Below are 27,932 nucleotides of genomic sequence, written 5' to 3' on the forward strand. Positions count from 1 at the left end.
AGCCACCACCTCCCAGGTCCCCGAGCACTGCCGCCGCCGTCAGCACGGCGTATGCTCACAAAAACAGCCAAAAACGGAAAGTCGGTTTTGATCCCACAGAGAGAATTCTTATTGCTTATCATTTTACAGCACCTGGGAGCGTGATAAGGGCTTTGTGGAATACGCATTAAAAACAGATCCTGAAGAGTTTATAGCGTTAGGCTCTGATCCTGCAAAGTCTTATGCACATACTTAACTTTAAGCCCCTGAAGTGGTCCCCTTGACTTTAATGAGACTACTGGGTACCTAAAGTTATGCACATGCCTTTGGCTGTGCTCCCGCAAGCGGTTCCCCCCTGTCAGCAGCCCTTGCCCCAACAAAGAACCGCATTCAAATCAACGTGACTTGGCACAGGATCCACACACCCAGTTTATGGGACAGATTTTCATGCTTGACCTGACACAACACATCCAGAGCATAAGAGAGCAGAGATACTCTTCCCAGTGTGTAGTTTCACAAGACATTTAACCCAAGCTAATCCACTCTGTCATGAAGACCTACTCTTGTCCCTCTCCTCCTGCTGCTTGTTGCTTTTCTACAGGCACTTAGGCAACTAATCAAAAAAAAACCCAGCCAACAAACCAAAACCAAAATCGCCCTGCCCAGCTTTCCAGTGTGACTGAGCATAAAGTCACCCAAGGGCAAGTGCCAGCAGAAGGGAAGCGGAGGCAACACATGACTGGGGCTGGGAAGACCCTTTCGAATGGCAGCGCAGACTTCTGTGAACTGGAGGTTATCATGAATTTGCAGCCTGATACATGATGGAGTGATGACTTATTTTGAGTAGACATTAATTCTTTGGGAATCCAACTCTAAATGCATTCAAGAGTGAACACTGACTTTTTTTTTTTGAGATGATGTTTTCAGAGGAAGGTGCCAGACTGGACTGACACATTTTAATCCAGCTTTGCAACTATAAAGACATTACCAAAGACCAGGAGGGATGCTGCTGCTGTCAGTGGCAGAACAGCGGATAAAGGAAGTTCAGGTGCTTTTTGAGAAGAACTACATGTTTCAGGAGTGGGCAGTGCAGTCCACCAGCTGAGACACAGCAGGGAACTTTAATCAAGAGCCTGTAACTCACCTTGCGGTCACAGGCCAAAGGGACCCGCTGCACCCAGCAACTATCCCACCGTGTCTGTTGAGAATATGACACTAGTCCAAACAGGGCAGGGCTGCTCTAAACTGCCAGAAAAGCAAAGCTACACAACACTTGGCATTTCGTGAAAATGCCTTTTCATTAAATGAGATGGCAGCCATGGAGCATCCTTTAGAATACAAACCCAAAACAGGAGGGTGTTTAAACTAGAATGTGGCTTTTTGTCCAAAGAGGAACACAGTGCAGGACGCAGTTTGATTTTGCCTGAAGGTGTTTGTAAGAGACTGAGCGTTTTGCGTTTCTGTCACAACTGCTGTTAGCAGAACATGGAGCAGTTTCTAAATATAGAGATACTGTTAATTTACCTACATCGCATTTTAAAATCTGTATATTTTTTAATAAAATCTGTAAATTTTTGTATAAAAATATTTTGGTTTTCCCAAAATATTTCGGTTGAACGTAATATTTAACACAACAGCTAATGAAGGATTCAAAACATCAGTGCTTGCTCAGCTGTTTCTCTAATGGGTTCTCTTTCTGCATTTGAACCATAGGTTTGCCTTACAGGCTCTATTTCTGTTGTGTTTTGCAAATCAGCAGGACAGTGGAAAATAGACAAATACTGTTTCAAAGCATAGAACTGAGGGGCAGTGACAAGTTGGGAGAAGCACCTGCAGCTACTTCTAATATTCGCCTTTAATGGATTAGATTTCAAGTTTATAACATTCCTTTGCTCAAACCACCTACTGCTCCAGCACAGCAAGGTCCGAAGTCACCCGCAGCACCACAGTGCATCACTGGCAAAAGCAACCGAGAACGAGGAGTGCTGTTTCTACGTCTCAGAAGTCTTGCATTGCAGGGAGCTTGGACCAGGGGTTCCTGATCAGGTTAATGAGCAGTATTTCCACATCTGTGATTTCCTCCAGCCCCATCCTACCATTACATTATGCGCTACCACATCATCTGAATATCTCATAAAATAATATATACTGTGGATTTTAACATAATGGTCACTCTCACTGGCTGTGCAAGCAGCATTAGCTGTTCCTGCAAGCCATGTTTCTTGTGGGCTGCTCCGCCAGCCAGACTGCTGAGTGGTGATCCTGCCCATTCAGGAGCCCCAGGAATGCTAACCTTAAGAATGGATTGGTGACAAACAAAAATCTCGGGAAATCCTGGACAAAACCTCTCTGAAGAAAGTATGACTTTTCTTAAAAACAAGCAAGGCAAAAATAAAATGGTAACCACACTATGCTTGAGAACTTCAGGGAACACAGCAAGCCCTGGTATAAATTAGGGCAGTCCCTCATATCTGGCCCAAACCTGAGTGCAACATATGGATTCACTCTAATTGATCACAGAATCCATCATGGAAACAATTATAAAACTTCACTACTTTGTTTGCATAAAGAGCAGTGAGAATTACTAGGAAGAAGATACAAACAAGGCATACCCTGGCACCATTGCATCAACGGTGCATTCTGCATTTTCCAGCTTCCAGTAGGTCTAACCCCCAGACCAGACCAGACCATGGTGCCCACTTCTTCTTGCTGGGGTACTGTCGACTACAACAAAGGCTCCAGGCACCTGAGGAGATGACCTTTGCTGACCAATCCGCTCATTCAGCCCACGTACTGTCTTGGAGGGCTGCAAAACAGCTTAACAATTATGACGACCCATTTGCAGCCCTTTAAGAGGCACTGCCTGGAATGAAAAGAACCACTCTGTCAAGTTTAGGAGCTGCACAAACAGAAGATGATGCCGGAGATCTTTAAGGGCTCATGTGTTAAATTGGTGTCTAGATAAATATGCCCTATATTTGCAGTCTATTTTTTTTTTTAAAGCATAATTTCTTGCTTTAAGCACTCATCAATAAGGTAACCTGAAACTTACACAAAATCTATTTTCTCATTCCTTCCCAAAGTTTCTTTCTCCTGATTTCAGAAATCAATTTCAATAAGTGTAAATCCTGCTTAAGACATGGGTTATTACCTGAACTTCTCTTCCCATTTCCTTGGCAAGTCCCAAACCTGCCAATAGCTTTCAATTCTGACCTAGTTTTATTGCAGAATACAAGGAAGCATCCTGTGATCTATGTTGCATGGACCCTACAGAAGGGATTTTATAAGGGTCTGTCTGAACTAAATGTTTAATGCATAGCTGAAGCAGTTGCAGTGACCACACAGTCTTGTTCTGCATCGTCCCAGTTCCACGTTCCCATGTACCACGCACTGTGACAATCCTCTCGCATGCTCACCTCTTCGCTAACCATCTCTGATTTTCATTGAAGGTTCGTGCTGCACCAGGACGCTCATGTCTTGCTTTGTTACAGAAATGTTTGCCTTAGCTCATAGATAACACTGCCTTTAAAAAGCTGTGAACCTTATGCTATGATGATTTTGGAATGTGTAGTAAACGTAAAACTTAAAATGGAGCAGTTTGTTCTTAGACAGCCCACTGCCCCAGCTTTAGTCAAATAATCTCCTCCCTGTAAATATTTGATCTTTAAACCTCACAGCAAGATAAGCCTGTCTTGTGTTTGCCCATCAAGGCAATGATGATGATTATTTTTTATGGGTAGTGCTTCTTTGGAAGAACAAATAGATTCTATTTCCTGAAACAACAGTGTGTGGCCCATAGCAAAGGCTTTTAGACCGTAAGTGAGAAGTTACTGAGGCTGGGATCAATATCAGTTACAAATCTGCATCTCACTTAAATGATTTTGAGGTTTCAGGCTATACCTAATGAATGTTTTATGATGATTTCCTGTGCAGGCGAGAGTTCCTCCCGGTGCTCTTGCTAGTAGAAAAAGTGGATTAGCATACCAAAACCTTAAGCTATTCTACTTTGTTCGAATACCTACACTTCAACTATTACACATTTTTCTGGTGAATATTTCAACCCTTGGAGTTGCTAATGAGATACACACCCAGTTTACCATCCAGATTCACATACGGTATGAATACATGCATCTTTCACACAGTTCTGTCTACATATCCAAAAAACAGAGCTGCCACACTCCTTCAGTACCAGGTTTGCCAGTCAAGTGTGTTGTTGCAGCATTTAACAGCAGTAGTGTCAGTACTGTGAGTGCTGAAAAGTTGTGTAATTTCTTAAATAACCTAATTCAAATACAGCTCCTCCAGCTTTTTGGAGGAATGCTCTCAAAATCTTCATAGAGTGGAACTTACAGGACCTATGAGACTTGTGTGCACAATACAAGCACTGGCGGTAAAATTAATGCAGCAAATGCACCAAGACAAAGACCAGGCATGCATTGTGAGAACAACGCTCCCTGCAGTTCTTCCTACGTTGTAACTTAACATTATAATCAATACTTGAGGAAAATAGGAGGGGGGAAAAAAAAGGTAACTTAAAAAATGGAGTAGCCTTAATTATGCTGGAGATGTACATAGAAAGACATTCATTGCTTAAATTGCCTATTTCATTTAAGGTGATTATACATTTTTGCAAGATTGAATACTTAGCAAGGAAGTCAACTGCGTTCTCCTGGTGCAGGCCAAATGAGACAATTTACAAATTCAAGCTTCATTTTCAATGCATCAAAAATAACCTGAATCCATATGACAAGCACCAGTAACACTAAAGCACACATAAATGTTGATCTGCAGCAGGACTAGCAGAGTGGATGTTTCATTTCATAAAATTCATACCGAAGTCTTAGGTTACACTTAGCTTTAAGGCAGCGTGAAAAAAAGCATTTTATGCAGCCTCTGGGGGAAAAAAAAAAAAATCAATTGGTTCCCATACCTGAATGTTTTTATGAAATTGTAATCAGAAAATCTTTTGAGTACAAACTTCAAGCAAGAAAGCACACAAATTGGTTCACAAGCTATACACACAGTCCAAACAGCATATGAAACTTCACTGATTTAGTACAGCACTCAAAACGTAACCACTTATAAGCAAGTATCTTCCAATAATTGAAATAAAACCAGAGATCTCCATTCACCTCTGACTTTGATGTCCTATGTATTTATAAAGAAACACTTAAATTTGTAGCATAAGTAGAGAAAGTATGTCAGCCTGTTGCAAAGTAAAAGAAGGACGGGTTGTTAGAGACAAGAAGAAAGAGCCTATGGCAAAAGAAAAGTAAAATTACACTTCGTGAAAACCAAAACAAAACCTGGAATCATTCTGAGTCACATCACAGTGGTTCAAACAAACAGTGCTCTTCTAAATAGGAAATGAAGAGCTTATATCAGTACTTTTCATCAAGTGTGTGTTAGTCTTTAGTAACTCAACTGGCTGATGGCCATTAAAAGTGACACAGCTGCTGCCGCCGCCGCATGAGTTCCACTTGAGGTGTGTATTCTCTCTAAAGAGAAGGATGAAGAAGGCCAGCTGCGTTATTCGTTTAAACCTTCCATACTGAATAAGATACCAGCACCCTGTGTCCCAGAAAATTCTCTCTGGTACCCTACTTCTCATCAGGGATGAGATTCCTGTGCGTGTATATTCATTAAGAAATCTGTCAGAGCATAAACCTATCTTTTCACAAATACAGAATTACACTGGAAAGACTAAACCTAGTTCTAAATCTGTTTTTAATTTCAGCCCTGAACTGTTAGCTTTAATATTTAGCTGAACATTTGAAAGTCTGAATTCACATTTGTTCATTTTAACATCGCTCACCTTCTTTTTTATAGAGGTTTTCTGTTTCCTCTACCGTAGCCTTACAGCATTTTATACTGTATTCAAAATTTTAGACTACATGAGATTACTGTAAGTGGGTGTATCACAAAATAATGCTGACACTGAATATATGGTCTCTCATAGTTCTTCATGTATTGGAACAAAGCAAAACAACCTGCTATTTAAACTAGAAAATCATTACATAACGGTCTTGCTCTATTATAATACTACCTTTACTATTTTTCTAAGATGATAGATATCTTATAGACATAAGACAGTTAGAGTTAATATTTCTTCCTGGTCTACCAAGTGAGTGAAAATGTGTTGGGGGGGGGGGGGGGTGTGTGGTGGTTTTGTTTGGGTTTTTTTTTTAAATAACATTACTTATTTAATACTGAGGTAGAAATGTACCACTTAACTGACGCTACTTACTCGCTTCAGAATAGTTTCTATTATGTATTCTATTTAACTGAAAAACTTTTTAAAAGACCATTTATTCCATGCAGACAATAGCTCTACCAGCTGCAGATGGGTTGCATCTTTTGCTAAATGACAGAAGAAAGCTAAATGCTCTGACTTGCTTAGAATACGTCCAGCATAAAGTCTCATCCCAATTAAGTTAAAAATCATCCAAGAGCACTGCAGTTGCTAACAGCGATTTAGCACTGCTGTCATAAAACGTACATTCAATTACACTATGGCTGTGGCTGCCAGGCTCCAGTCCTTTTAAAGACAAGAACGTTGGAACAAACCTACAATCCTCAATACTCAAATTCTGTAATTTTAGGATGGTTTTCTTACGTTATCCTGTACAAAGTTCACGATAATCTCCCTGATAATCTCTTCAGGCATCTGACCAACTCCTTAATATTCCCACAAAGGAGTAAGGTTTTTTTCCCCTGGTAACGTCACAGTAAAATTTTATACTTTTTCATTTGAGTAACTGCTCACGCACCCGAGAAGGGAGAGCCAACCTGACCCCCACTCACTCTTCTGTGGGCCTGTATGTTTTAGTGCATACAGGAGAGGAAGATTCTGTATGCTTCCCTCAAAGGGCTTGACAGGGACAGCAATTTCTACAGAGATGCTCAACAAAACCAGGTACTTTGGAAAGGTAGTAAGTATCAAACATTAGTTGCTGTATCTCCACAGAGATTTCCATTGGCAGCAAGTACAGACCTGTACTAAAAAAAGGCACAGAGCAACAACAAACGTACTTGCGTTGAAGTGTATTTCCATATTACAGAGGTCAGTGTCATGTTTTATTTTTAAAGCTTGTATTTTTAAATCAAATGCAGTTATGCTCTTAACAATGTGACAGCAAACCCACCCCCTACATTCTAACAACCTCTAATCACCTCTTCCATCCTGCCCCAAAGCTCCCTAGCAGCTTCCTCATGAGCAGTACCTAACACTACCCAATCTCCCAAATATAAAGAGCATTTTCAATGTTTTTATGCAGGTGGAACAGCTCCAAGAAATCACTCACTGTCTTACAACTGGCGATACAAATATTAGCCCTATGTCCGACCCGTTATTGCTGCCTTCTCACTGGCTCGGAGGAGCTCCCAGCACAGCAAGACTGTACAGCCCTTGTCCCCAAAAGCCCTCCTCTCCTCCCCAGGCCTCCTTTAGCCCCTAGAAAGGACTGTAAGCAGTAAAGTAACAACACAGCTGAAGAAACTCTGTGCTTCAGGTGGTATTTGCAACCTCAGCACTCTTCACATAAAATTGAAGAGCCCACAAGCACGTGAGTGGTCTTTTCAAGCGTACTATTTGGAGGCATTTATCGCCATCTTACTGTCCCTAATGGCGGGCACGACTATAAAAGCAAGAGCATCTTGACTACTCAGTAGGTAAAGTGATATCCAAACTACCTATTTAAGCAAATACCATGCTTTTGAATCACAGTTATGACTGCAGGCCATCCTTACGCCTTTTAGCCTTTCACAGATGTTCTCTGGCCAGAAATGCAATCAGCCAAGAGGAGGATTGCTTCAGATCTGTCCAGAGCTCTTCTACACCACTGAGTCTGCTTAGCACTACGGCAGCTTCTAGTGGGATTCTGATTTCTGTTTTTACCATCCTAATTATTAGAGCCTCTGCAAAAAAATTTTAAATGGGAATATATTAATCATATCAATATTCTATAGAAGTAACCACGTAATCCAGATGTTGTTTCCAGAGGAATACAGGAATACTTTATATATTGTGATAGCTTTTGTGCACTTCTTGTATGCCGTAAGAAAATGTTATCTTTCGATGTAGTGCAATGCAGGTAGGGAAACACTGACCCAGGTAAAGGCTCACATAACATGATTTTTCTCCCTTTATTCTTACCGGACAATTCTATGGTGTGCAGTAGAGCGTGGTCTGTCAGCAGATGTGCTTGAAAGGCCTCTTCAGCCTTCAGCAGTTTCCCCCATTCATCCCTTATTTCTCATATTAATTCTCGCAAAACTTAATGGTGGACTAGCTGCTGCTTAGGGTGCAGACTGAGGCTGAGGCTATTTCTGTAGGCCTGCTCAACTCAAGACAACTACTACGCCCTCTAAAATGGCCGACTGATACTCACTTAGGGCTCTCTCATGTAGTATTAAAGTACTACACTTGAGCAGCCTGTAGTAACAAATGACGTGCACAAAAAAAGAGTTCTTAAGGCAACAGAATACATCTAATTTTATCAAAAGGACCAAAATAAACTTTGAACTCCTAGGAGAAAATCCTAACAGTATTTTGGTATCTAAACTTTCCCATTAAAAATATTTTTATATGTCAAAATGTAGATAGTGCTGGAGAAAAACTAGTAACATTTGTTGACATTCTTAACATAGTGTCATATTGTATCTCATAACAACAAAAAATCATCAGAAACACTTTGTTAAGTATGTATTTGCTACAGTAGCTGTTAGATACACTGAAAAAAGTTTTTTTATATTAAATTTTGGTATTTGAAGTGGGCCTGACTTGTGGCATTCACACAATTTTCTGTTTTGAACATATGTGGTGAGCCTGTTGCTACAACTTTATAAGAAGGGAAGGATGTTTAGTCAAGCAGAGCTCTGCAAAACTAGGCAGACCAGTTTCTAGCCTTCATATTTTAGAAAATGAGTTACCAACATAAACAGATTTAGTTACTGTATTACAGCAAGAGCAATGTATACCAATGCTAAAGCAACGTATAAAACTGTGGTCTCTTAAGAGAGTGGAGTCTCGGTGCTAACTTGACTGGGAACAAGATTTCATGGCAGTCCTGACAGCATTCAGCAAAGTCAAGTAGCATGCCAGTATGTCCAAACCTGTGTCTTTAGCTGAGTAGAAATCAGGAGTATAATAGCTTGTGTATTTCTGTTCTACTCTCCCAGAATCTTCTTGGTTTTATGATTTTAAATTTGCCAACATTTAATAAAAAAAAAAAAGTAAATTTAGATGCAGGGAAGTGGATTCTAGGTTCAGATTCTCTTAGGATAACAACTCAGGATTGACACATATAAAAAAAGTAATATGTAACTATCTTCAAAGACGAGTTGTTAGGACTAAACTAGTGAATTAGTCTAACTTTATAAAAATTGGAATACGTGCCAACTGATAAAGCAGGTCACTTTTAAGTGAAAATAGCATCTAAAGAAGTCAGTAGAAGCATGCCCCTCACACAAAAGCAAACAAAGTAGTAACACATGATCACATGTCTAGACATCCTTTCTTGCAACTGCTACAAAAAGATGTGTTTGCAAGACCCAAATCAACGGCTTCACTCAGAGCATTAAAACACTCAAAACTGCCCCAGAGTTGAGAACCCTGAACCTTTCAAAGTTATTCCTGAATTTTAGTATTTACTGTGCTACAAAGCTGACTCGAATTTTTACAATATGCAATTCAGATTGTAGGAGGCATTAAATATAGATGATTTACAATAGTGAAATATATTCAAATAAGAACATTTTGGTTCACTTACAACCATTATTTGTATAAAAGAATTTTTGATGCGTAACAGAATTTTTTTAGCGTCATTTGCTAACAGAAGTTGATGACGGAGAAAAACTGTTCCCCCTTAATTTCCACTCCAGCCACACTCACATTTGGTCATCCCAACACTCATGAGACTTGTGGTTGGAAGAGTGAAGGCTGTGCAGGCCAATGACAACTATAATCATGTGAACCGTATCCAGAGCCAATTTCTGACACAACTCTCTAATATTTTAAGTAACAGCTGTAAGTTAAAATAGCTAGAATCCTACAAACACTGCCATCTTTGATAAGGATCAGAGGTACAATGAACCTTTAGAACATAATTCTTTAATGTAGTTTCCTGTGGAGTCTGAGATGTAAATCACTCAGATGTGTATCTGTATTTCAAGAAAAAAGTTAGACCGTATCGAGCTGTATTAGTCTTGATTTCAATTACAGAGCACAATTTCATATACTGATGTAAAATGTTTCCATATTATAGAAATCTGATTCCTGCTCCAAACTGAACACCATCACATATCCTGAAAAGAAACAAATAATAAACAACGTAAGTGATAGATAAGGTACCGATAAAATTAAAATCAATTCTCCCGATCCCCAAATTCCCAAGGTTTTCAATCTTTGGAAAGTTACAATCCAAATTTTAGCTGACAAAGGCTTTTTAAAATAAATGCTTTGCCAATCTGTCATCCAAATGGAGTGTTTACGTTTGCAAAATAAAGCCCGTATTTTCAAATTGCTATTATTCATTCACATTTCACATGAATGACAACTAGAAACATAATCCAACCCCTGTACGAAATACAGAGTATCTCACACAATATTCACCGGCAAGAAGAGGCCACCTGTCCTGGGTTCAGCTGGGATAGAGTTAATTCTCACAAGAAGCTGGGAGGGGACACAGCCAGGACGGCTGACCCGAACTAGCCAAGGGGACATCCATCCCGTATGATCTCATGCTCAGTATACAAACTGGGGGAGCTGTGGGACCTGGGGGGGCGCAGGGGAGGGAGGCGCTGCTCCAGAACAGGCTGGGCATAGGGTTCTGGGTGGCGAGCAATTGCATTGTGCATCACTCGCTTCGTACATTCTTTTATTAGTATTATTGTTATTATTATTTCTTGTCTCCTTGTGTTGTCCTATTAAACTGTCCTTATCTCAACGCACGAGTTTTTACCTTTTTCTTCTGATTCTCCCCCCAACCCACCAGAGAGGGGAGGAGTGAGCGAGCAGACACATGGTGCTTAGTTGCCAGCTGGGCCTAAACCACAACACCCCCTGAAGCTTTTTTATTGTGTACTATAATATTTGCTTGATGTAGGATAATTCGTTGCTAACAAATTAATTTGTTCTCCCTTTCTTTTTATCTATAGTTAAACTTATGTTCATTTTTCAAGCAAAGACATTAAACTCAGTATTTATCCAATCACTTGTTTTTGGAAGGCTTAAGAAAATCCCATGAGCTGTTTGAGCAATCATTTCCCCTAAAGAAATAAAACCTGCTACACAGCTATTCATACATTTCAACAGCTGATCTCAAGTTCAATGAACTTTGAAACTTGAGAAACAAAGTCTTAAACCAAGAACTACCGTGACACCAACATGAATATAGCAAGCTGAAAGAAGAGCATCAAGTGCTGAAAAATCTCTAAACTGGTATAGAATGAACAAAATTAAAACGCAGCAATTCTCTCTGACAAAACCAGATAGAAGCGCAGTAACCTTTGAAACCAGTTACTACTAAAGAAATTGGTGTAAAAAACAAACCTGTCACCAGATTGTACTCCCATAGGGAAACAGTAGTTCAGTTCTAATCTAGCAATGTTTCCAAGTCGGAGCACTATTCCAGCACCGTAAGACCATCGGATATACTCTGCCAGCTTCTGCAGGTGAGCTCTGGGACCATCACCTGAAAGCAAAAGAGCAGGAGAACAAGAATCAAAGTAGACTGTCAAGGTGGTCAAAGGCTAACTGGATTTTCAGAGGTAAAAGACAGACTACTTAGGAGCAACTCCTGCAGATTCAAAATTTATTTACTACCTGCAACTCCCATAAGCGCCAAGTACCTTGGACTCAAACTACTATGATTTTAGTTGGATTGCTGGTTGATCTTCATCTCCCACCATACTTGCATGAATCTGGAAATAAGTACTAAAGACTTAAATGTCTTCAGTGGTCTCTATGTTTTAAAGTTGATTAATCTGCTTTTCAATTGTGCATAGTGTCTCACTCCCATATGGATGCTGCCTCTCTTCCATCAAGAGAGGCAGACATCAAATATCACTATATCCCAAAATTGATTGAAATGATATGGAAATGTCATACACTAATACACTGAAATGTATCTTGAAAAAAGTTGGGGGTGGGAGAAAAAAAAAAGTCACAGCAGCTACCACACCCTCATCTACACTCTAACGCCACCACTTTTTATTTAGTTCATCCCAGTAAACATTAGAATCCCACTAAAACATCATCTTCCAATCTCCCTTCAGAATGGTCTAAGATAGCAGGTGTTAATCAATTACCTCACTGGTTTGCGAACACCACCAATTCACAGATACTACAGTTACCATCCTGGCTCTCTTTCCTACAAGTTGTGCTAGAATTTATGTAAAGCTCTAAAAAAATTACTGGCAATCTGTCAAATATATAAGTTAATAGCAGCAGCTTTTTGACAGGCACCAAAATATAAGCAGTAAACAAACTGCTACTGAGTAAACAGACACAGAACAGCTCCCCTTTTTGCTTTTATATAGAGAGAAGCAGGTTTTGTTATATACAATTCTATTGAGTCTTACCATAGTTAAGATTGCAGAGGTTTCCAGCATTAAGGAAAAAATGTGTTCGGAAAAGGTCTCCAAACCCTCCTCGGCCTGGCCGGAAGGGGAGAGGGGTGTATAGATGCAAGCCTCCAGCCCAGTAGGCTTCTCCTCCCAAGTAATCACCTATTTAGGTAAAATGTTGGAATAAAAGCATTTACTGTGGAATACATTAAATGAACCAGTTGTTAAAGGTACAAGAACACATCCTTAAGTTGTTTTACATTGCACTTCTACCCTTTACAACTCTTGCCACTTGCTTCTAGCTCTCTTCAGCCTTACCACTATCTAAAAAAATTAGCACTTACACAATTCTTTGAACCTTCCAAGTAAAGTGCCCCTTTTTTTCATTCCCTCACCAGAACAGCCTGAGGCATGCACCTACTTATGGTTCATCACAGACTACCTCCTAAATACCTCTGAAATACTTGCCTTAGTTTTAAAAATGGGAAACTGATACAATTAAACAAATAGCTTTAAAATATACTGAATGGTGAATCCACTGATAACAGCAAGTCAGCAGCAGAGTAAGGAATAGAACTGAGGAAGCTCCTCGCTCTCAAAACACCTTTGTTGATCAAATTACCTTTCCCCTAAGCTACCTGAACATATGCTCTATCAGACAGACATTTAATGTGACTGTCGCTATAACCGTCTTTTTGGAAGTTTTTCAGCTTGAAAGTTGCTTAGTAATTAAAGTGACACACTGGAAGTATGCAAGTCTGAACACACACTTGGTTTACAAAACTAGCTTATGGCTTGACTAAGAACTACTGGGCTTTATTCCACTGTGAACTAATATATAACGATAGATCAAAGAAATAACACTTCTCAGATTCAGACTGCAGAATGAGTGCAATTATTTTTAAGCTATACAAAGCTTAAGGACAGAATTTGATTCTTTGTTACACACTAATATTTACAGTATTGTCAGAGGAGTGAGATTTAAAAGTTTCAGACCTTCACTCTGGGGTCCAATGCTGTACATACTGAATCCACGCACGCTTGTTGGTCCACCAAGGTAAAACCTAGTGAATACAGTCAAATTTAATTTATGCTTCATGTGAAAGGACATATTTGAAAGTATCTAGCTTACTTCTAAGATTGCTTTTCAGAGTTCCAGGTAACTTGGCAACAGGTTTAGTAACGTGTATTTAAAGAAACACAAGAAATTACATCTAAATCTAAACCCTGATGCATTTGGCAAAAAAAAATAAAAATAAATGGAAGTATTAAAAATAAAAATCAGTCTTCCATCCCTTACAAAGATCAAAAGGGAAGGATCCCCAGCACTGAAGAAGAATCAGAATACTGTCTGATTCTGTTTTAATAATTTTGATAGAAATACTGTAGGTAAGATCTACCACATGTGAAGTTGACACTTAGTATTCATTGTAAATAAATTTAAGTCTAAATGGTTTCTGCTAGTGATCTTTAAACATAGGTGTTAGAGGGCAAAATTGTCTAAAAAGCCAACATAGTTACAATATGGCTTTACTTCCAAAAATATCTACAGTGTTACCTATGCCTGATACACAATTTTGCAGATGGTAAATACTAATTTGCAACCATAAATATTAGCAGGCAGAGCTACTACATAACAAATTATAAATTTATACTACCCCAATATGAAAATCAAAACCAGAAGGCATGGCTTGAGTACTAACATGCTATTAAAGCTAACTAGAAACGTTTTATTCTCCTCAGAACCAGAACTACTACTGCTTCTCTCTTCTACTATACTTTTCTTTATACATTATCTGGGTTGACTGAAAAAAATTAAGAAACATTTAAAAAACTTGCCTATCAGCTATACTGGATGGCTTGTCTCCAATAGGTACTAGCATTCCACCCCAAAGTGATGCTGAAAAAACCTTTGGAGAGAAAAAGAGTTGTTTATTAATACATATTACTTAATTTCCCTAAAAACAGTATTAGTAAAATTTCATCACTCAGTAACAGGCAGCACCATTAGTCTGACAGAAAGTTACAGATGATCACAGCGTATGCATGGATAGCACACCAACAGTAATGGTATTTTCAGGAAACTCTTAATCATTGCTGCCCTCTTTCTTTTATGCAGTGCTACATCCTGAAAAAGTCAATACACCACATTTGAACCAAGTGCTACTTTCACAATAGCTAAAGGGAACACTCATCCAGCTCCTATTTTCTTATGAATTTTCATGTCTTGACATAAGACAACACTGCTGATATAAATTACTCCTGGCAATTTTAAACCCATAGGAGGCTAAGTCCAGCAAATAGCTACCAAAAACGTACAATTATTACCTGTCTGTAAATTAACCTTATAATTAAATGAAATGACCTTCTGCAACTCACTATATTGACATCGAATACACATACAGCATTACTGCTTATCTGTACAGTAATTCTTGGGAGCCAAATCACTATAATAAATACATTTAATCATTTGCTTGCTGCCTGTGTACCAAGTAGAAGTACTACTGCCAGCTGGTGAGATCTATTGTCAATACCTAGGCTAAAGGTGTTGGATAATGTCTCTAACTGGACAGCACACTCCTGCTACCTTCTGCCCCCAAAGTCCCCAGATGCCTCCCCTGCCATTATCAGATATGAACTCATCAGGCGGTACACGCGTATCTGGTCACACAGCACACGGCATATGTAAAAGCTGGTTGCACACAAGTCTACGCTCATGAACAATGGGTGACATAAAATTATGTACGTGACGTGATGAGATACGCTTCACTTTCATTCACGATGTGGGCATATTAGCAGTCACGGGAAAGAGCAAAGTCCTCTTAGCGTAGCCATGAAGCCATTAAATTACTTCATAGGAGAATATGCTGTCTTTCTCAGCTGAAGGTCAGCAAATAAATGTAACATGATTAGAAGTGCACTCATAAGGCAATGCCTTTTCTTCCACCACATGGAAGGTGCAAATATAATGATGTAATAACAAAAGGGTATGTAGCAAATAGCCTTAAAATGCCCTTCTGTGTTGGCCTCATTGGTCTAACTCAAGAACTTCATTGCACCGAGTCGCCTCAGAACAAAAGCACGAAACAGCAGACTGACAGATCCTTACAGCATCAGTTCACTAGTATCTGCACTACAGAAGCAGCTTGGAGTTTTTCAGTTGTACTGTTGGCATAATGCTAAGAAATCTTCCAGTCTCCTAGAATTTCTTCATTATTCCAATACTTCTTAAAAAGCTTTCAAGATGCAGAGATCTTCTCAACACTTTTTTGGTTTGGTTTGGTTTTTCCTAGTGCGTTGGGATGCAAACTATTGTAACCTCCGATTTTTAAATCTTCATCATGGAAGTTGCTGTTTAATTCTCCATTCAGCTACGAGACAAGAACTTACTGCACTATCTCCATATGATAAAGAACTTCTTTCTAAATACAGACAGAAATATTTCTAGTATATAGCTAAATTCTTATTTCACTAAGCAGAAAAACACCTATTTCCACCTAATGCTAGCTCTATGCTGTTAAAGATGCCTGAAACTTAAGACATCTATGTTCTCATAAGAAGCTGGAGTACATTAAACATGGAGTGGAGTTATCCAGTGTCATTTCCTCTGAAGGAAATCTAGTTGGTATACACAAGAACTGCTCTGCCAACCAAACCAAGACTTCTAAGCGATGATGATACAGGGATTTGCTTCAAAAACACACAGTGACTCCAAACCAAAGTACTAATGTAGACAGACCATAATATCTGTGATGTGCTCTGCCTACAGGGTGGCAGACTGGGGTCTCCTATAAACTCACGCTACCTTGTGTCTTTCTTACTGGAACTTAAATCATCTATTGTGCACAAATATGAAGTTCAAAATGTTGTAGTGCAAGCTTAGCGTTGTAGTAAAATGACCCTTCCCATTCTTGACCAATAATTTTACATCGAAGAAATAATTACATGCTATGATAACAAAATTAGTAGTCATATATTCATAATTTACAATGATAAAAGAAAACTACACCAAGATTAGTCAGAATATTCATAACTAGGTGAAAGAGACAGAACAAAGGCTGCAATAAGTTTCTGAAAAATCACTCTAAAGAAAGATCACGAAGAACAGACATGCCCAACATCACTTCTGAAAGGAAAATAGTTTTTATGGTTAACTGTCAAACAACTTGTTCTTTCCAAATGCCCACTTCTGTGCATGGCAGGAATGTCAGGTTAAAAATAAAGAATACTTCACTTCAAAAAAAACCAAATGAAGATATCTACACCATCCATCCTTCACTTCCATGATCTTTTTCTAATCCATGGTGAAAAATCATCATAAGACATAGATTCAATAACCTCGTTTGTTAACTCAAGATCAATTACTAAATTATCTTCAGAAAAATTACCGAATCCCAGAGAAGTTGCTTATTCAGCTGAAATTCAAAATCCTCTTTTAGAAAGCTCACGTCTCCACCTGTATAGCCAGCCAACTCCTGCAAAGACATAAGTTTATGAAAGTTGTAACGGATTTTACATGGTTCTTCCCCCTAAAAGTTCATCATGTCTGCATCAGCATAAGCAGTGTTTTCTGTACAGGGAAGACAGATACACTGGTATGGAGAGACAACTGAATTTTGGACCAATGAAAAAAACACGTATGACCGTCAGAACAAAGAGCTGCAATTTTCTACTCCAAATATTAAACTAAGGTATTGTTTTCTAAGCCATTTTGTAAATGACAGCAAAATAGATTGAGGCTGGAAAATTCAGCACCCGAAATTAAAACTCTTACTGTACTTGCCTAGACCTGAGCAGATTCCATATGTACTAAAGCAGGGCTGAAGAATCAGATAGACAGCTGCATTACACCAGCGCTAGTTGAAAATAACAAGTGAAGTGACTCAGTCGGTGTTAGAGGTAGCATCTAAGAAACGGTATGTTAACTAAAAGCTGAATTATAACCACCTTTCTCACTCACAAACAGAATAGTTCACTGCTGCTTACAGGAACACTAGCACTTCAAGTTCCACTGACATTTCAAAGCAATCTGCTTCTAAAGCACTGCAGAAGTCAATGTTTCTGAAGTATTAACCCATACAGCAGAAAAGCCAGCTTTTCTAAAAGCTCTGAAAGTAACAAGAATGAAAACCATTTTCTGTGCCAAAATGATTCATGTGTATGCCTTTGAGAGTTATTTTTACCCAGTCTTTCATTTTTAATTCTAAGACTTACAAACTTTGTAAGTAGCTACAGGACCACAGTCTGGTAGTCTTACATTGCAGTGTTAGAAAACAAGGACTAATACCCACTGCAAAATGCAGAGTAAATACTGTCAGGGATAATGTATCTCAGCTAATAAAATATTTAATGCTAATGGTGAGATAAAATGGCTGTGCTGCTTGACCAATGGTATACAAATGAAAATTTGCCATCATAAAAAAGATTTCATGATTTTAAAAGGCACATACTGTAAAGATAAAAAGTAAATACTGACCATCACTGTCTCCTAATCAATTTATGATTAATTTCTAACTTTAGACATTTTTAACATGAACATCAATCAGATAAATTAAGACTTACTCAAATATACTATTACTGGATTTTATCTGTAAATGTAAGTGATTTAATACTACCTGATTAATTTTTAGTAAAGCACCTCGTCTTGGCAAGATTGAAGAGTTCCGGGAATCAATTACCATAGCGTGCTGAAAAGAATCAAATAATTACTTTTAGGTTCTCATATCTGTTGAATACCACAGAGTGACACTATTATTTTCCTTCAAAAACTGTGCACACAGTGGAAGACAGCCACAGCTCCAGCTAAGGCTACTGCAGCTCCATGGATTTGGGAACAATGTACCCACAGACTAACTTTAGAAGCCACATCAAATATGTATATATTTATACCTTTTGACCATGGTACACACCAGAAATATGGCAGCAACAATGCCCCAGTGTAAGTCACCGACTTTGTGACAGTAATCTGCAAATAGTTTATTCCTACAATTTGTAAGCTACAAGTTAAAGATGACAAGTGACCAAAAACCGGCATAGGAAAGAATATTTAGAAAGGGCATAGCAACTGCAGGATGAGGAAATTTACTGATCCTGTCTTCTACAAAGCAAAAGCAAAACAATTCTGCAAAAAGAGATGGCAGATGACACAGAGGGAGGCCCTGCAGAAAGAACAAGCCAGCCTAAGCAATAGCCAAAATGCAACGGTCCACTATGAAAATATGTTTTGTCTTTGGACCTCCTGGATGACTCTGTGTGAATGACCAAACACAGCGAAAGACATTTGAAGTAAAACACACTACCTACTATGACAAAAAGCTCCTTTGGTATCATTCATAAGTATCAAATGACTCAAAAGAATGTGTTTTTAAAAATTATCAGGAGAAAGCCTTACAGAGAGAGAAGATTTAAGAGAGTGTCCACTTTCTTCTCGAACAGAAAAGGATGCTGTTCTAGCAAGGCAGCCAAGCTCTCTCCACACACCCTCCCACTTCAGTGTGTGATTGGTCTTCCAGATGGGAAACTACAAATAAAGAATTGAGTAAGACATGAAAAAATTTTTGCCACAAAAGTAAAATAAACACTTCCCTGAAAAATCTTTCTCTCTAAAGTTTTTTATACATGAGTCTATGCTTTTTCTTTCCAAACTTCTTGGATCAGAGAGAAACCCTTTTTCATTTCAGAGTAATGCTAATTCTGCTCCAGCCAAGACAGTTTCTCCAAGTAGGTGCACACTGTTTAATCCATCCCAAATGAAAAATATCTTGAATTGGGCTGATACAGCCAGCTAGGCAACCAGCTGCCTCTCTGAAATGATACTTTAAACGTTAGAAATTTGGAGAAAAACACATCAGTATTTTTATACGGCCAAAATAAGACTGAGTTCTAACAAAAAGACTAAGGTGTATTAATTACCTCTGTCATTTTAAAATTGTTGACGTCTTTCAAATAATGACAAGTCAGCCCTGTGCACAAGTGTTTCAATCATTTAAAAAAAAGTAAACCAAATATTTGCAAAAGCCAGCTGTGACCTGCATTAAATGTAAATGAAGCATGTGTGCCACAAACGCTTGTGCTACACTTACATTAAATTCTGTTGATATTCCTCTATCAGTTTCACGAAGAGAGCTCCAAGGGAACTGTCCAGTTACTTTATACAGGTTAACTGAAAAACTGAAACACAACATTACTGGTAGGTTTGAAAGTGAAACTATTTAAGCAGGTGGAGTTTTAAATTATCACAAAAACTTAAGAAACCAGCTCTCCTACATTATTAACAGACCCTCAGCAAAGGAATAAATTATTATTCAATGAAAGATCTTATTAATTGGTTTATATTCCTTCACTAAAAAAAAGAAGTACTAAAAAATGCATCCCCTACTTTCTTTCAAATTTTCCAGGCTGTGGTTTGAAGAATGACAGGCCATATGAAGTTTCCTTTGTTCCATAGGAGAACTGGAAGGTTACCTTTTCTGCACGTCCAAAAAGATTTGGGAACTTGAGCCCAAGTACCTACGGAACATAAAAAACCCACAACTGTTCATATAGTTTGCCATCTTGCATCTTTACTGTACGCTGAAGACAAGCATATCTACCACGGGAATAAGAAATGAAGACATTAAAAATAGCTGTAACTGAATGTTTTTTTCTTTTAAATTAGGTTTCTCTTTGCACTGGCAGCAAAAGCCATCACAACAGCACAAGTTACACTTAATCATCCAGTTTTTGTTGCTGTCCAGTTGTTGCTGACTTAATCTGCATTCTCACTGTATGTATCATCAGTACTGCTATTATTTCAAGCAAAATCTCCCAGCCAGTCTCCAAGCCCAGAAGGGTAAGTCTTTGGCATAATAAGCAGCTGCTCTGCAACTACAGACTTGCCAGCTGATCATCAGGAAAACTACTTGTCAGGCAGAGTTCGTCAGAACCACAGCAATAAGCCAAGTGAAAATTATCAATACAGAGTCACTCCCCTGTATTTTTGAGTAACAAGACGCTTTTGCAATCAGTCCTGATGTCAGTACAACATACCATTACAAATCTCCAGAAACGAAACACTTTCACCTGTTCTGACACAAATTCCTTTATCCCTTTGACAGCTCTTGGCCCTTTGGCAGCAAGGATGGAGCAGGTTTCCTCCAAGGACAGGCACTACCAGGACTGTTCTACTATTGTGTGTTCTATTTTAAAAGAATGTAAAAAAGCTACCAAATCCTGATCGCTTTTGTCTAACCGCTACTGGAAGCAAATCAGTCACCGGAACTTTGTGATAATGGCTACTATGTAATTATCCAACTAACCAGAAACCACTAATCCAAAGGGCTATTACTATGAAATATTAGATCTATAGGCTTCAAATGAATTTAAGGGATTAGAATAAATGTCAAATCTATTTAACTCTTAAGAAAACATAACCTCTGCTGCTAGTACCAGTGTATACAAGTCATGCTTTTATATCATTCAAACGTTTTACTTCTCTACAACAAATTACAATCAAATAGAGGGGGAAGCTGAGTACAAAAACAGAATCCACAGTAGCTCTCCAACTGTTTTTAGATGCACTAGAACCAGCAGGTCGGATTCCCCACTGGTTTCATTCAGGCCATGACACCCTGGACGTTGCCCTCAGCAGCAGAGCCACATAAGCAGCTCTCAACTCACTGAGTTCCTATTCTCCCTCCACTTGCAAAACACCCTCACCTGAGTCGTGCATATCTTATCCAGGTTAAAAATACCCCTAAGAAGAACAGGATGAGTCCCTTGATCTGGCTTATCTAGCAGCACCAGGCACAGCTGCACTGTGCACATGAGAAGGCAGAATGGGTGCAGGAATGAGCACCTGAAAGCATGATCTACTTACGCCAGCACGTCTGTTAAAAGGACATGAAGAGAACAACAGTACGGCTGTTACTTTTTCTGTCAATTGGTAAATATTTTTCACGCACCATTTTAATCTGATGCATCCTTAATTGAAGCAAATGCAAACAAGTTCTACAGTTTGTATGGTTCTGGAAAACCTTGCATTTTGCAGCCCAGAATAACTGGTACTGGGACTAAAACAGTGAAAACCAAGAACAGTTTCTAAGTCAAATATAAAGCATTTCAACTGAGAAGAAAAACACTTTAAATAGATCTCATAGAAACTAAATGCCAAACTCCTTACTAATCTCTCCAGTAGATAAAGCGTCTTAAGTATTATCAAGAAATAATTTAAGTCATTTTAAGAATTAAAAAATTAACATACTGAGTTGGAAGCTACAGCATTCTCCCCTAGCTCAAAATAGGCTTTTGCTGAATGAAAGCCTGACTAATACAAAGACTATTTAGAGACAAAGGTCTGGCAAAGCCTTAGTAAAGCTGGATCAAGAAAATAATTTGGGTTGGATCAAAGTCCTCACTTATTTAATCACCAAATTCCTTGCTAGGTTTGAAACATGAAAGTAAGAGGAATATCAAAAGGAATTAATAATTATTTGAAATAATCCATACCATACTGCCTTCATTGTTGCCAACCATAGTATTATAGCTTCCGGTTAGTCTTCTCAATTCTGTTACCTCAAAGGTTACATCTAAACCATTTGGAAGGGGCGTCATCTCCTACACAGACAAACAAACAAACAGACCTATGTTATCTCTAAAGAGCTATTTAAAAAAAAAGCAGACAGAAGATGACTTGAATTATTTGAGAACTAGTTGAATTAAATGATAATGAAAGTCTACATTACAAAGAAAAATGGCTTGAGAAAAAGATGTCGTTCGGATATGAGTGCAGAATTTGGTTCAATCATAGCATGACTGGCTTTAATCATCAACATGTTAGTTTAATTATGAAGTAGTAACATTTGTTTGTTACCTACCCACTAAAAACAAGTATGTACACAAATCCTTACACTAGAATAAACAGAAATTAAAGTGGTCCAGACGTGGCAAGAACACCATCACTAGGGCAGAGCTCCCAGCACTCTGCAGGTAAGTGCTGAACAACAGAAACCGCCCAGTTCCCTCAGGGCTCTGGCTATGGCAGCTGTTACAAAACACAGGTGTCAAGGGTACCTAATTCTGCTTGAAACAAATGAGACAGCATCCCATCACCAGCAACCTGTGGGACTGCACTGCGTTTCCTTCTCAATAACATGACTTTCCTCTGCTGAAGAGAACAGCAATGGGTTTGAAAAGCAACCGCAAGCCTGGGAATGTCAACTGAATCTTACTGTGAAGCCCTCATACATTCAGCTGCCCCATAGATACTATTAATCACAAGCACTGATACAATTACCTGTATTTCCTTAAGCACCAAGGAGGTGCTGCTACAATGTCAGTTAGGTGATGTGCAATACATGGAAGCACAGGACACATTTTCAAGCTTTTCCTCAAGTGTTCCTCTGAAACTTGGGATTAAGGGTTGTGTACTGTAATCATTTTAGTGCTGGAAATTCACTCATTTTTGCATGTACACAAGTAATATTTATATATGCAGACATGCAGACACATGCAAATACATCTTTTTCAAAAGGATAATGGATGTAGACACCTACAGTTGTATACATAGCACACATACATGTACATCTAAAATATATAAAGGTATACAAGAAAGTTATATATACAAAAAATGTCCAACCTGTTTCATAGGGAAATATACATAGGTATGCACATGCCTATGTGTGTATGAGGAAAAAAGGTGAGGATTAATGAGGCAATACATACCTTGACAGGTATCAATCAGAACCTCTACCTGTCTAAAGATTCCTAGACGAAGCAACTTTTCACGAGCTTCATGCGATTTTCTCATCACCTACAGGATGAGGTAAGTAGCTCAGTCTTTCAGGTTATCAAAAAATAACTAGGACAAAATAGTTAAAATGCAACAAAGTCATACAATATTCACAGATTTTGTATACAAAGACACCTATATGCACCTTCAAAACAGATCACAACCACTTTAACACTTGAATCTGTAAAGAAATAAATTAAACCCAGGGCATCCAGCTCAATTCCTACCTTCTGTTAGTTTGCAATGTAATTGTTATAATACTTAAACCTATTATTCAAAGAGGCTTCAGTACTTAAAACTTATACACCTATTTAGGGGGCCCATGCTTTTTGCTAAAAACCCACGCACCCTAATCTGTTTAAATTTAGACCAGTTCACAGGTCTAATTGCCAGCCATACTCCAGAAGAAATCATCACCTAAAAGTGCAAGGACATACAGCCTAACTCACACTTTGATCCATTGCGGAGACTGGCATCAGTTATCTGTGCTGAGATCCAATAATTTATCTTAAGTAAATTAACTGAAAGTGTCACCTACACAGTTAGCAATTCTCAAATGGGAAGAGTGAAGCTGAAAAAGTATCTGAGAGTACTGTCTGCCATTTCACAGCATCTTTGACCTGAATACATCAAAAAATACAGTATCTGCCAGTATTTCATATTTAAGTTTGGCTTGCATATCACAGGATCAGAATCATCACAAAACTTGACAAAGTTGCCCCATGTCTGAAGGGAGTAGCCCAAAGCAGGAAAGAGAGAGAAAATCGTAACATGAATTTTTAAACAGTAGCTCTGATATTCACTACAGTACTTACATCAATGAGATTTTTAGCCTTGAAAACATCAGAGATTTCATACATGATAATGTCATCTTTGGTCCTTCCAAGTCCATCGAAGTGCACATGCTGAACCACCACCTAAACAGAACAGATGTTTAAACACAAACACTGAATTTGCATCTAATAATGAGTATCAAAATCACCAATGCAGAAAAAAATATTGTTGTCCAAGTGAAAAACCCTGAGGATTCCTAGGCTAATTACTGCTAACCTACATTATCAGAAACCAGTGCTAACTACAATTCTGGAAAGTTGTTCCCTTAACACGAAAATTAAAGAAAAAAGAATTCTAATACCAAAGCTAATACTGATTGTAGCAGAAGAGACAGCAACAGACTGTAGCTGCTGAGATTTTAGTCATAAGTGTTACATGGACAAGTAAGTCACTGCAGAAATCACACTGAGATATTGAGACATGTAAGACAAAACACGTAGCTAGTCGCAGTTAGCTATTTCTTGTATCAGCTACACATAAGCAAAGAGTTAAAAAACACAACAAACAAACCTACAAGCCCTGGAGCGTTGTAGTTTAAAATGCATACTAAGATCACTAGCATTATGAGGTTTTATACTTTCTTAAAATCATTCATCTTTTTATATAATCATCTGAGATAATTTTACCTTAAAAATCACAAAAACAGTCCAGGTTAGCTGGTACAAATGGACTACAGTGATTGCATTTCCCTTATTTTTCCAACCTTTTCAGTGTATTATAATTTTAGGGGTAAGCATAAAAAAAATAAATCTGCAAATGCTTCATGTATTTGCATATAATAAAACAGCAGAGTAAGAGCGACTTAGCATTACTGCAAAATGCTTTAAAAAACCCTATCAGAATATATACATAATGAACTAAATAAAAACTAAATGTTATTAGCAAGTTTCTAGTGAGGATGACTCTGAATAGCATAAGGGAAAGGAAAATTTTAATAAAAACTAAGATAACACATGATATCTCACGCCTCTAGCATGGCTAAACATATGAGCCAAGACAGACATGCTCTTACATGTGAAATATTAAAAAAAAAAAAAAAAAAAAAGTTACCATCCTCTGCTGAAGTTAGTATTTCCTTTAGTAACATAATTCACGTGGTGGCACTTTACCCTAACCTGGCTAATACTGCACTCTAGCAGATTAAGGACAGTTGCTTGGTTTGTTCCTAAGCAGTGTTGCAGGAGCAGTAATCTCTTAGGAGAGAGAGAGGAAAGCAGCATCTGGAAACAGGTCTGTTAGCTCAGAGCTGAATTTTAGTAACAACTCCTGTGGTAGGGGAAAAAAAGAACATGAACTAGACAACATCAGATTAAATTCACAGTATTAAATTTAATTCTTTCACATCTCAAACCATAGTTTAGAAAGTTCCCTTAGGAAAAACAAGCAAGCAAGGGTGCCAAGACATTCCTCTTAAGAAAAAAAATCAGGATGTTGTTCAGGTACTTACATCTTTGTTTTCGAGAATTTCCTGCTTGGCCTCAGGTTCAACTTCAACCAGTTCAGCTTCCTCTCCCAGGGCACCAAAGTCTGGCCCACCCATTGGAAGAGGCTCCAAACTCTGAAAGCATAAAAGAAAACTGCGTTTAATATGGTATACGCGTTTGTGATTTATGCCTTTTGCAAAGGAAAAAAACTACGGTTCTTGACACTGTGCTCATCAGATCCTAAGGGAAAAGGAGCAAAAGAGAAGAATTAAAATGAGAGGAATTACCAGCGCGCTTGTTACCTACCTGCTTGCTGAAATATTTAATGAAAGCTGAATAGCTTCCATGTTGAATGAGTTCTCCAAAATACGCTGCACTCTTCCAAAAATAACCTTATTTTTAAGGCATGCTTCCTGTGTTAAAGATGAATTCTACCTTCTTAAACAAACAAACAAATCTAAAGCATCAGGGTGTCACTACTTAGTTTGGGGTTTTGGGAGGGAGAGGAGCATGAATGTTAAACAATTAAAAAAGAAAAAAAGGTGTTTTCAGCACGTTACTTTGCTTTACATATATGTATATTTTATATTTTTATATTTTAATATTTCTTTTAAAAGTAACTTTCCAAGTAATGCTCAAGAACCTCAGGCCCTATCCATCAGAAGTGAACATTTTAATGAAAATGGTTTCCAGCGCAGCATGGCTTTATTTACTATACCTGAAAGAGTCCTAAAATAAGACTTATCAGAAGATAATGGATTCAAGCATAAGTGAATAGAGGGTTATCTGCAAAAGCAGAGGTCAGGATTGGATAACTCAGTAAATCTACTTTTAGTCTTAAGTCACTAATACAGTACTTGCTGCATTATTTAAGAATAGCTGTTTTGCTGGAATAGTAAATTGCTGTTACATATCAGAATCAAGTTAAATAAAGACTGAATCTCACTCCCAATAATTTTCAGCCAAGCATAAAACACTCTGCATCCACACAATATTGTATATCAGTTTATACTACAGATAGATACAAAACCAAGAACACACAAAAAAGTTTGAAACAGAAATTAAATTAGTCATGGTAATTAGATACTCTGGAGCCCTAACAGCCCCCTGCAACTGTTCCTCAGTCTAATTAAACACTATGTAAAAGCCTGATGGTTTTCAACAGGCTCACAGAAAAGAGGTATTCTACCTGGGATCCTGAGGAATCATCCAGGCCATTCTTAGCCCCCAAATAAGTCAGTCACTCATTAATCATACCTGAATTACCTACATCGCAGTTTTAAACACCCCTACACGGGCTCCCCGCTGTTGCTTTAAGGGGAAAGTAGTTTAAGCTAAATTCACAAGGTATTTCACCAAATGGACTTAACATTTGCTCTGTGATTCCTTTGCTTTACAGCCAACAGCACCACGGACCTTTTCTGCGTTACACTGATATTCTTACAGCTTGACTTTCTCATAACCTGCCGCGCACGGCTCTTACGCTTTTCCACAGAGTGGACCGCTCATCTAGAATATCCCGAGAGGTGCTTCTCCAACGAAGCCTTGAGGCACGGAGAATTCACTGCCTTCCTAAAGTACCTCAGAGCCTACGCATCCTTATTCTTGGAAATTATTTCCTGAGGGTTAAGCCAGGCTTCTTCCTCTTGCCATTACAACCGCTGCTTCTTTCTCCTACCGCGACAGAAACCAAACGCTCCTTCTTTAAGCAACAGCTCTCCGCCTTGGAAGAGCGATGCGTCTGTTCACCGAGACCTGCTGCTCGCCGGGGTTGTGGACCCGGCGGAGGAACCAGGCCGCCGATCGCCGTCCCCCCCGCCTCCCCGGGGCCTGGCCCGAAGGTCGTCTACCGACGACCTTCGGGCCAGGCCCCGGGGAGGCGGGGGGGACGGCGATCGCCGGCCGCCGGTCCGGCGGGGCCCCCCCCCGGCGCTTACCCGTGCGTGCACGGTGCCCATGGCGAGAAAAGCGGCGGCGGCGGCCGTGAGGGGCCGTGAGGGGTTCAAGGCCGCGGTCCGGGAGCTGCCATGACAGGAAGCCCCACCCCGGCTGCCATTGGGCCGGGGGAGAGGGAAGAGGCGGGGCGAAGCGTGCGTGCCCCGGATGTTTCCCGCCGGCAGGCAGGAAGGAGAGGACGGGGCTGCCGTGGCGTCATCCGAAACGGACGCCGGGATTTGGGACGTTTGACAGGATTTCAAGCAGTTTTTTTAGCGCTTGGTGCCTGCGCCGTGCCGAATTACTGCGTTTTAAAACAGGGGTGGTTTGGGAACGTCCTCTGGTTTGGGGATTGCTTCTGTTTAAATGCAAAAAGTTGTCTGTGAACTAGTGGATTGCGGAGGAAGGAGGGTTGAAGGCGGGGT

The 27,932-nt window shown here is 39.1% G+C and overlaps 1 protein-coding gene across 1 annotated transcript; it reads right to left on the reverse strand.

Annotated features, from left to right (window-relative positions):
* Positions 1-10,074: 10,074 nt before the first annotated feature.
* On the reverse strand, positions 10,075-27,669 carry SAMM50 (SAMM50 sorting and assembly machinery component). Its single transcript, XM_030041088.2, is given in 16 exon segments — positions 10,075-10,284; positions 11,531-11,672; positions 12,562-12,708; positions 13,543-13,610; positions 14,386-14,456; positions 16,935-17,021; positions 18,162-18,233; positions 18,938-19,066; positions 19,629-19,716; positions 19,925-20,055; positions 22,033-22,128; positions 22,130-22,140; positions 23,248-23,335; positions 24,130-24,231; positions 25,596-25,706; positions 27,510-27,669. Coding segments are annotated over 16 exon segments (1,410 nt in total). The 5' UTR covers positions 27,531-27,669; the 3' UTR covers positions 10,075-10,238.
* Positions 27,670-27,932: the final 263 nt, after the last annotated feature.

The sequence above is a fragment of the Aquila chrysaetos genome, chromosome 17 (genome assembly GCF_900496995.4).
Source record: "Aquila chrysaetos chrysaetos chromosome 17, bAquChr1.4, whole genome shotgun sequence".
Classification (NCBI taxonomy): domain Eukaryota; kingdom Metazoa; phylum Chordata; class Aves; order Accipitriformes; family Accipitridae; genus Aquila; species Aquila chrysaetos.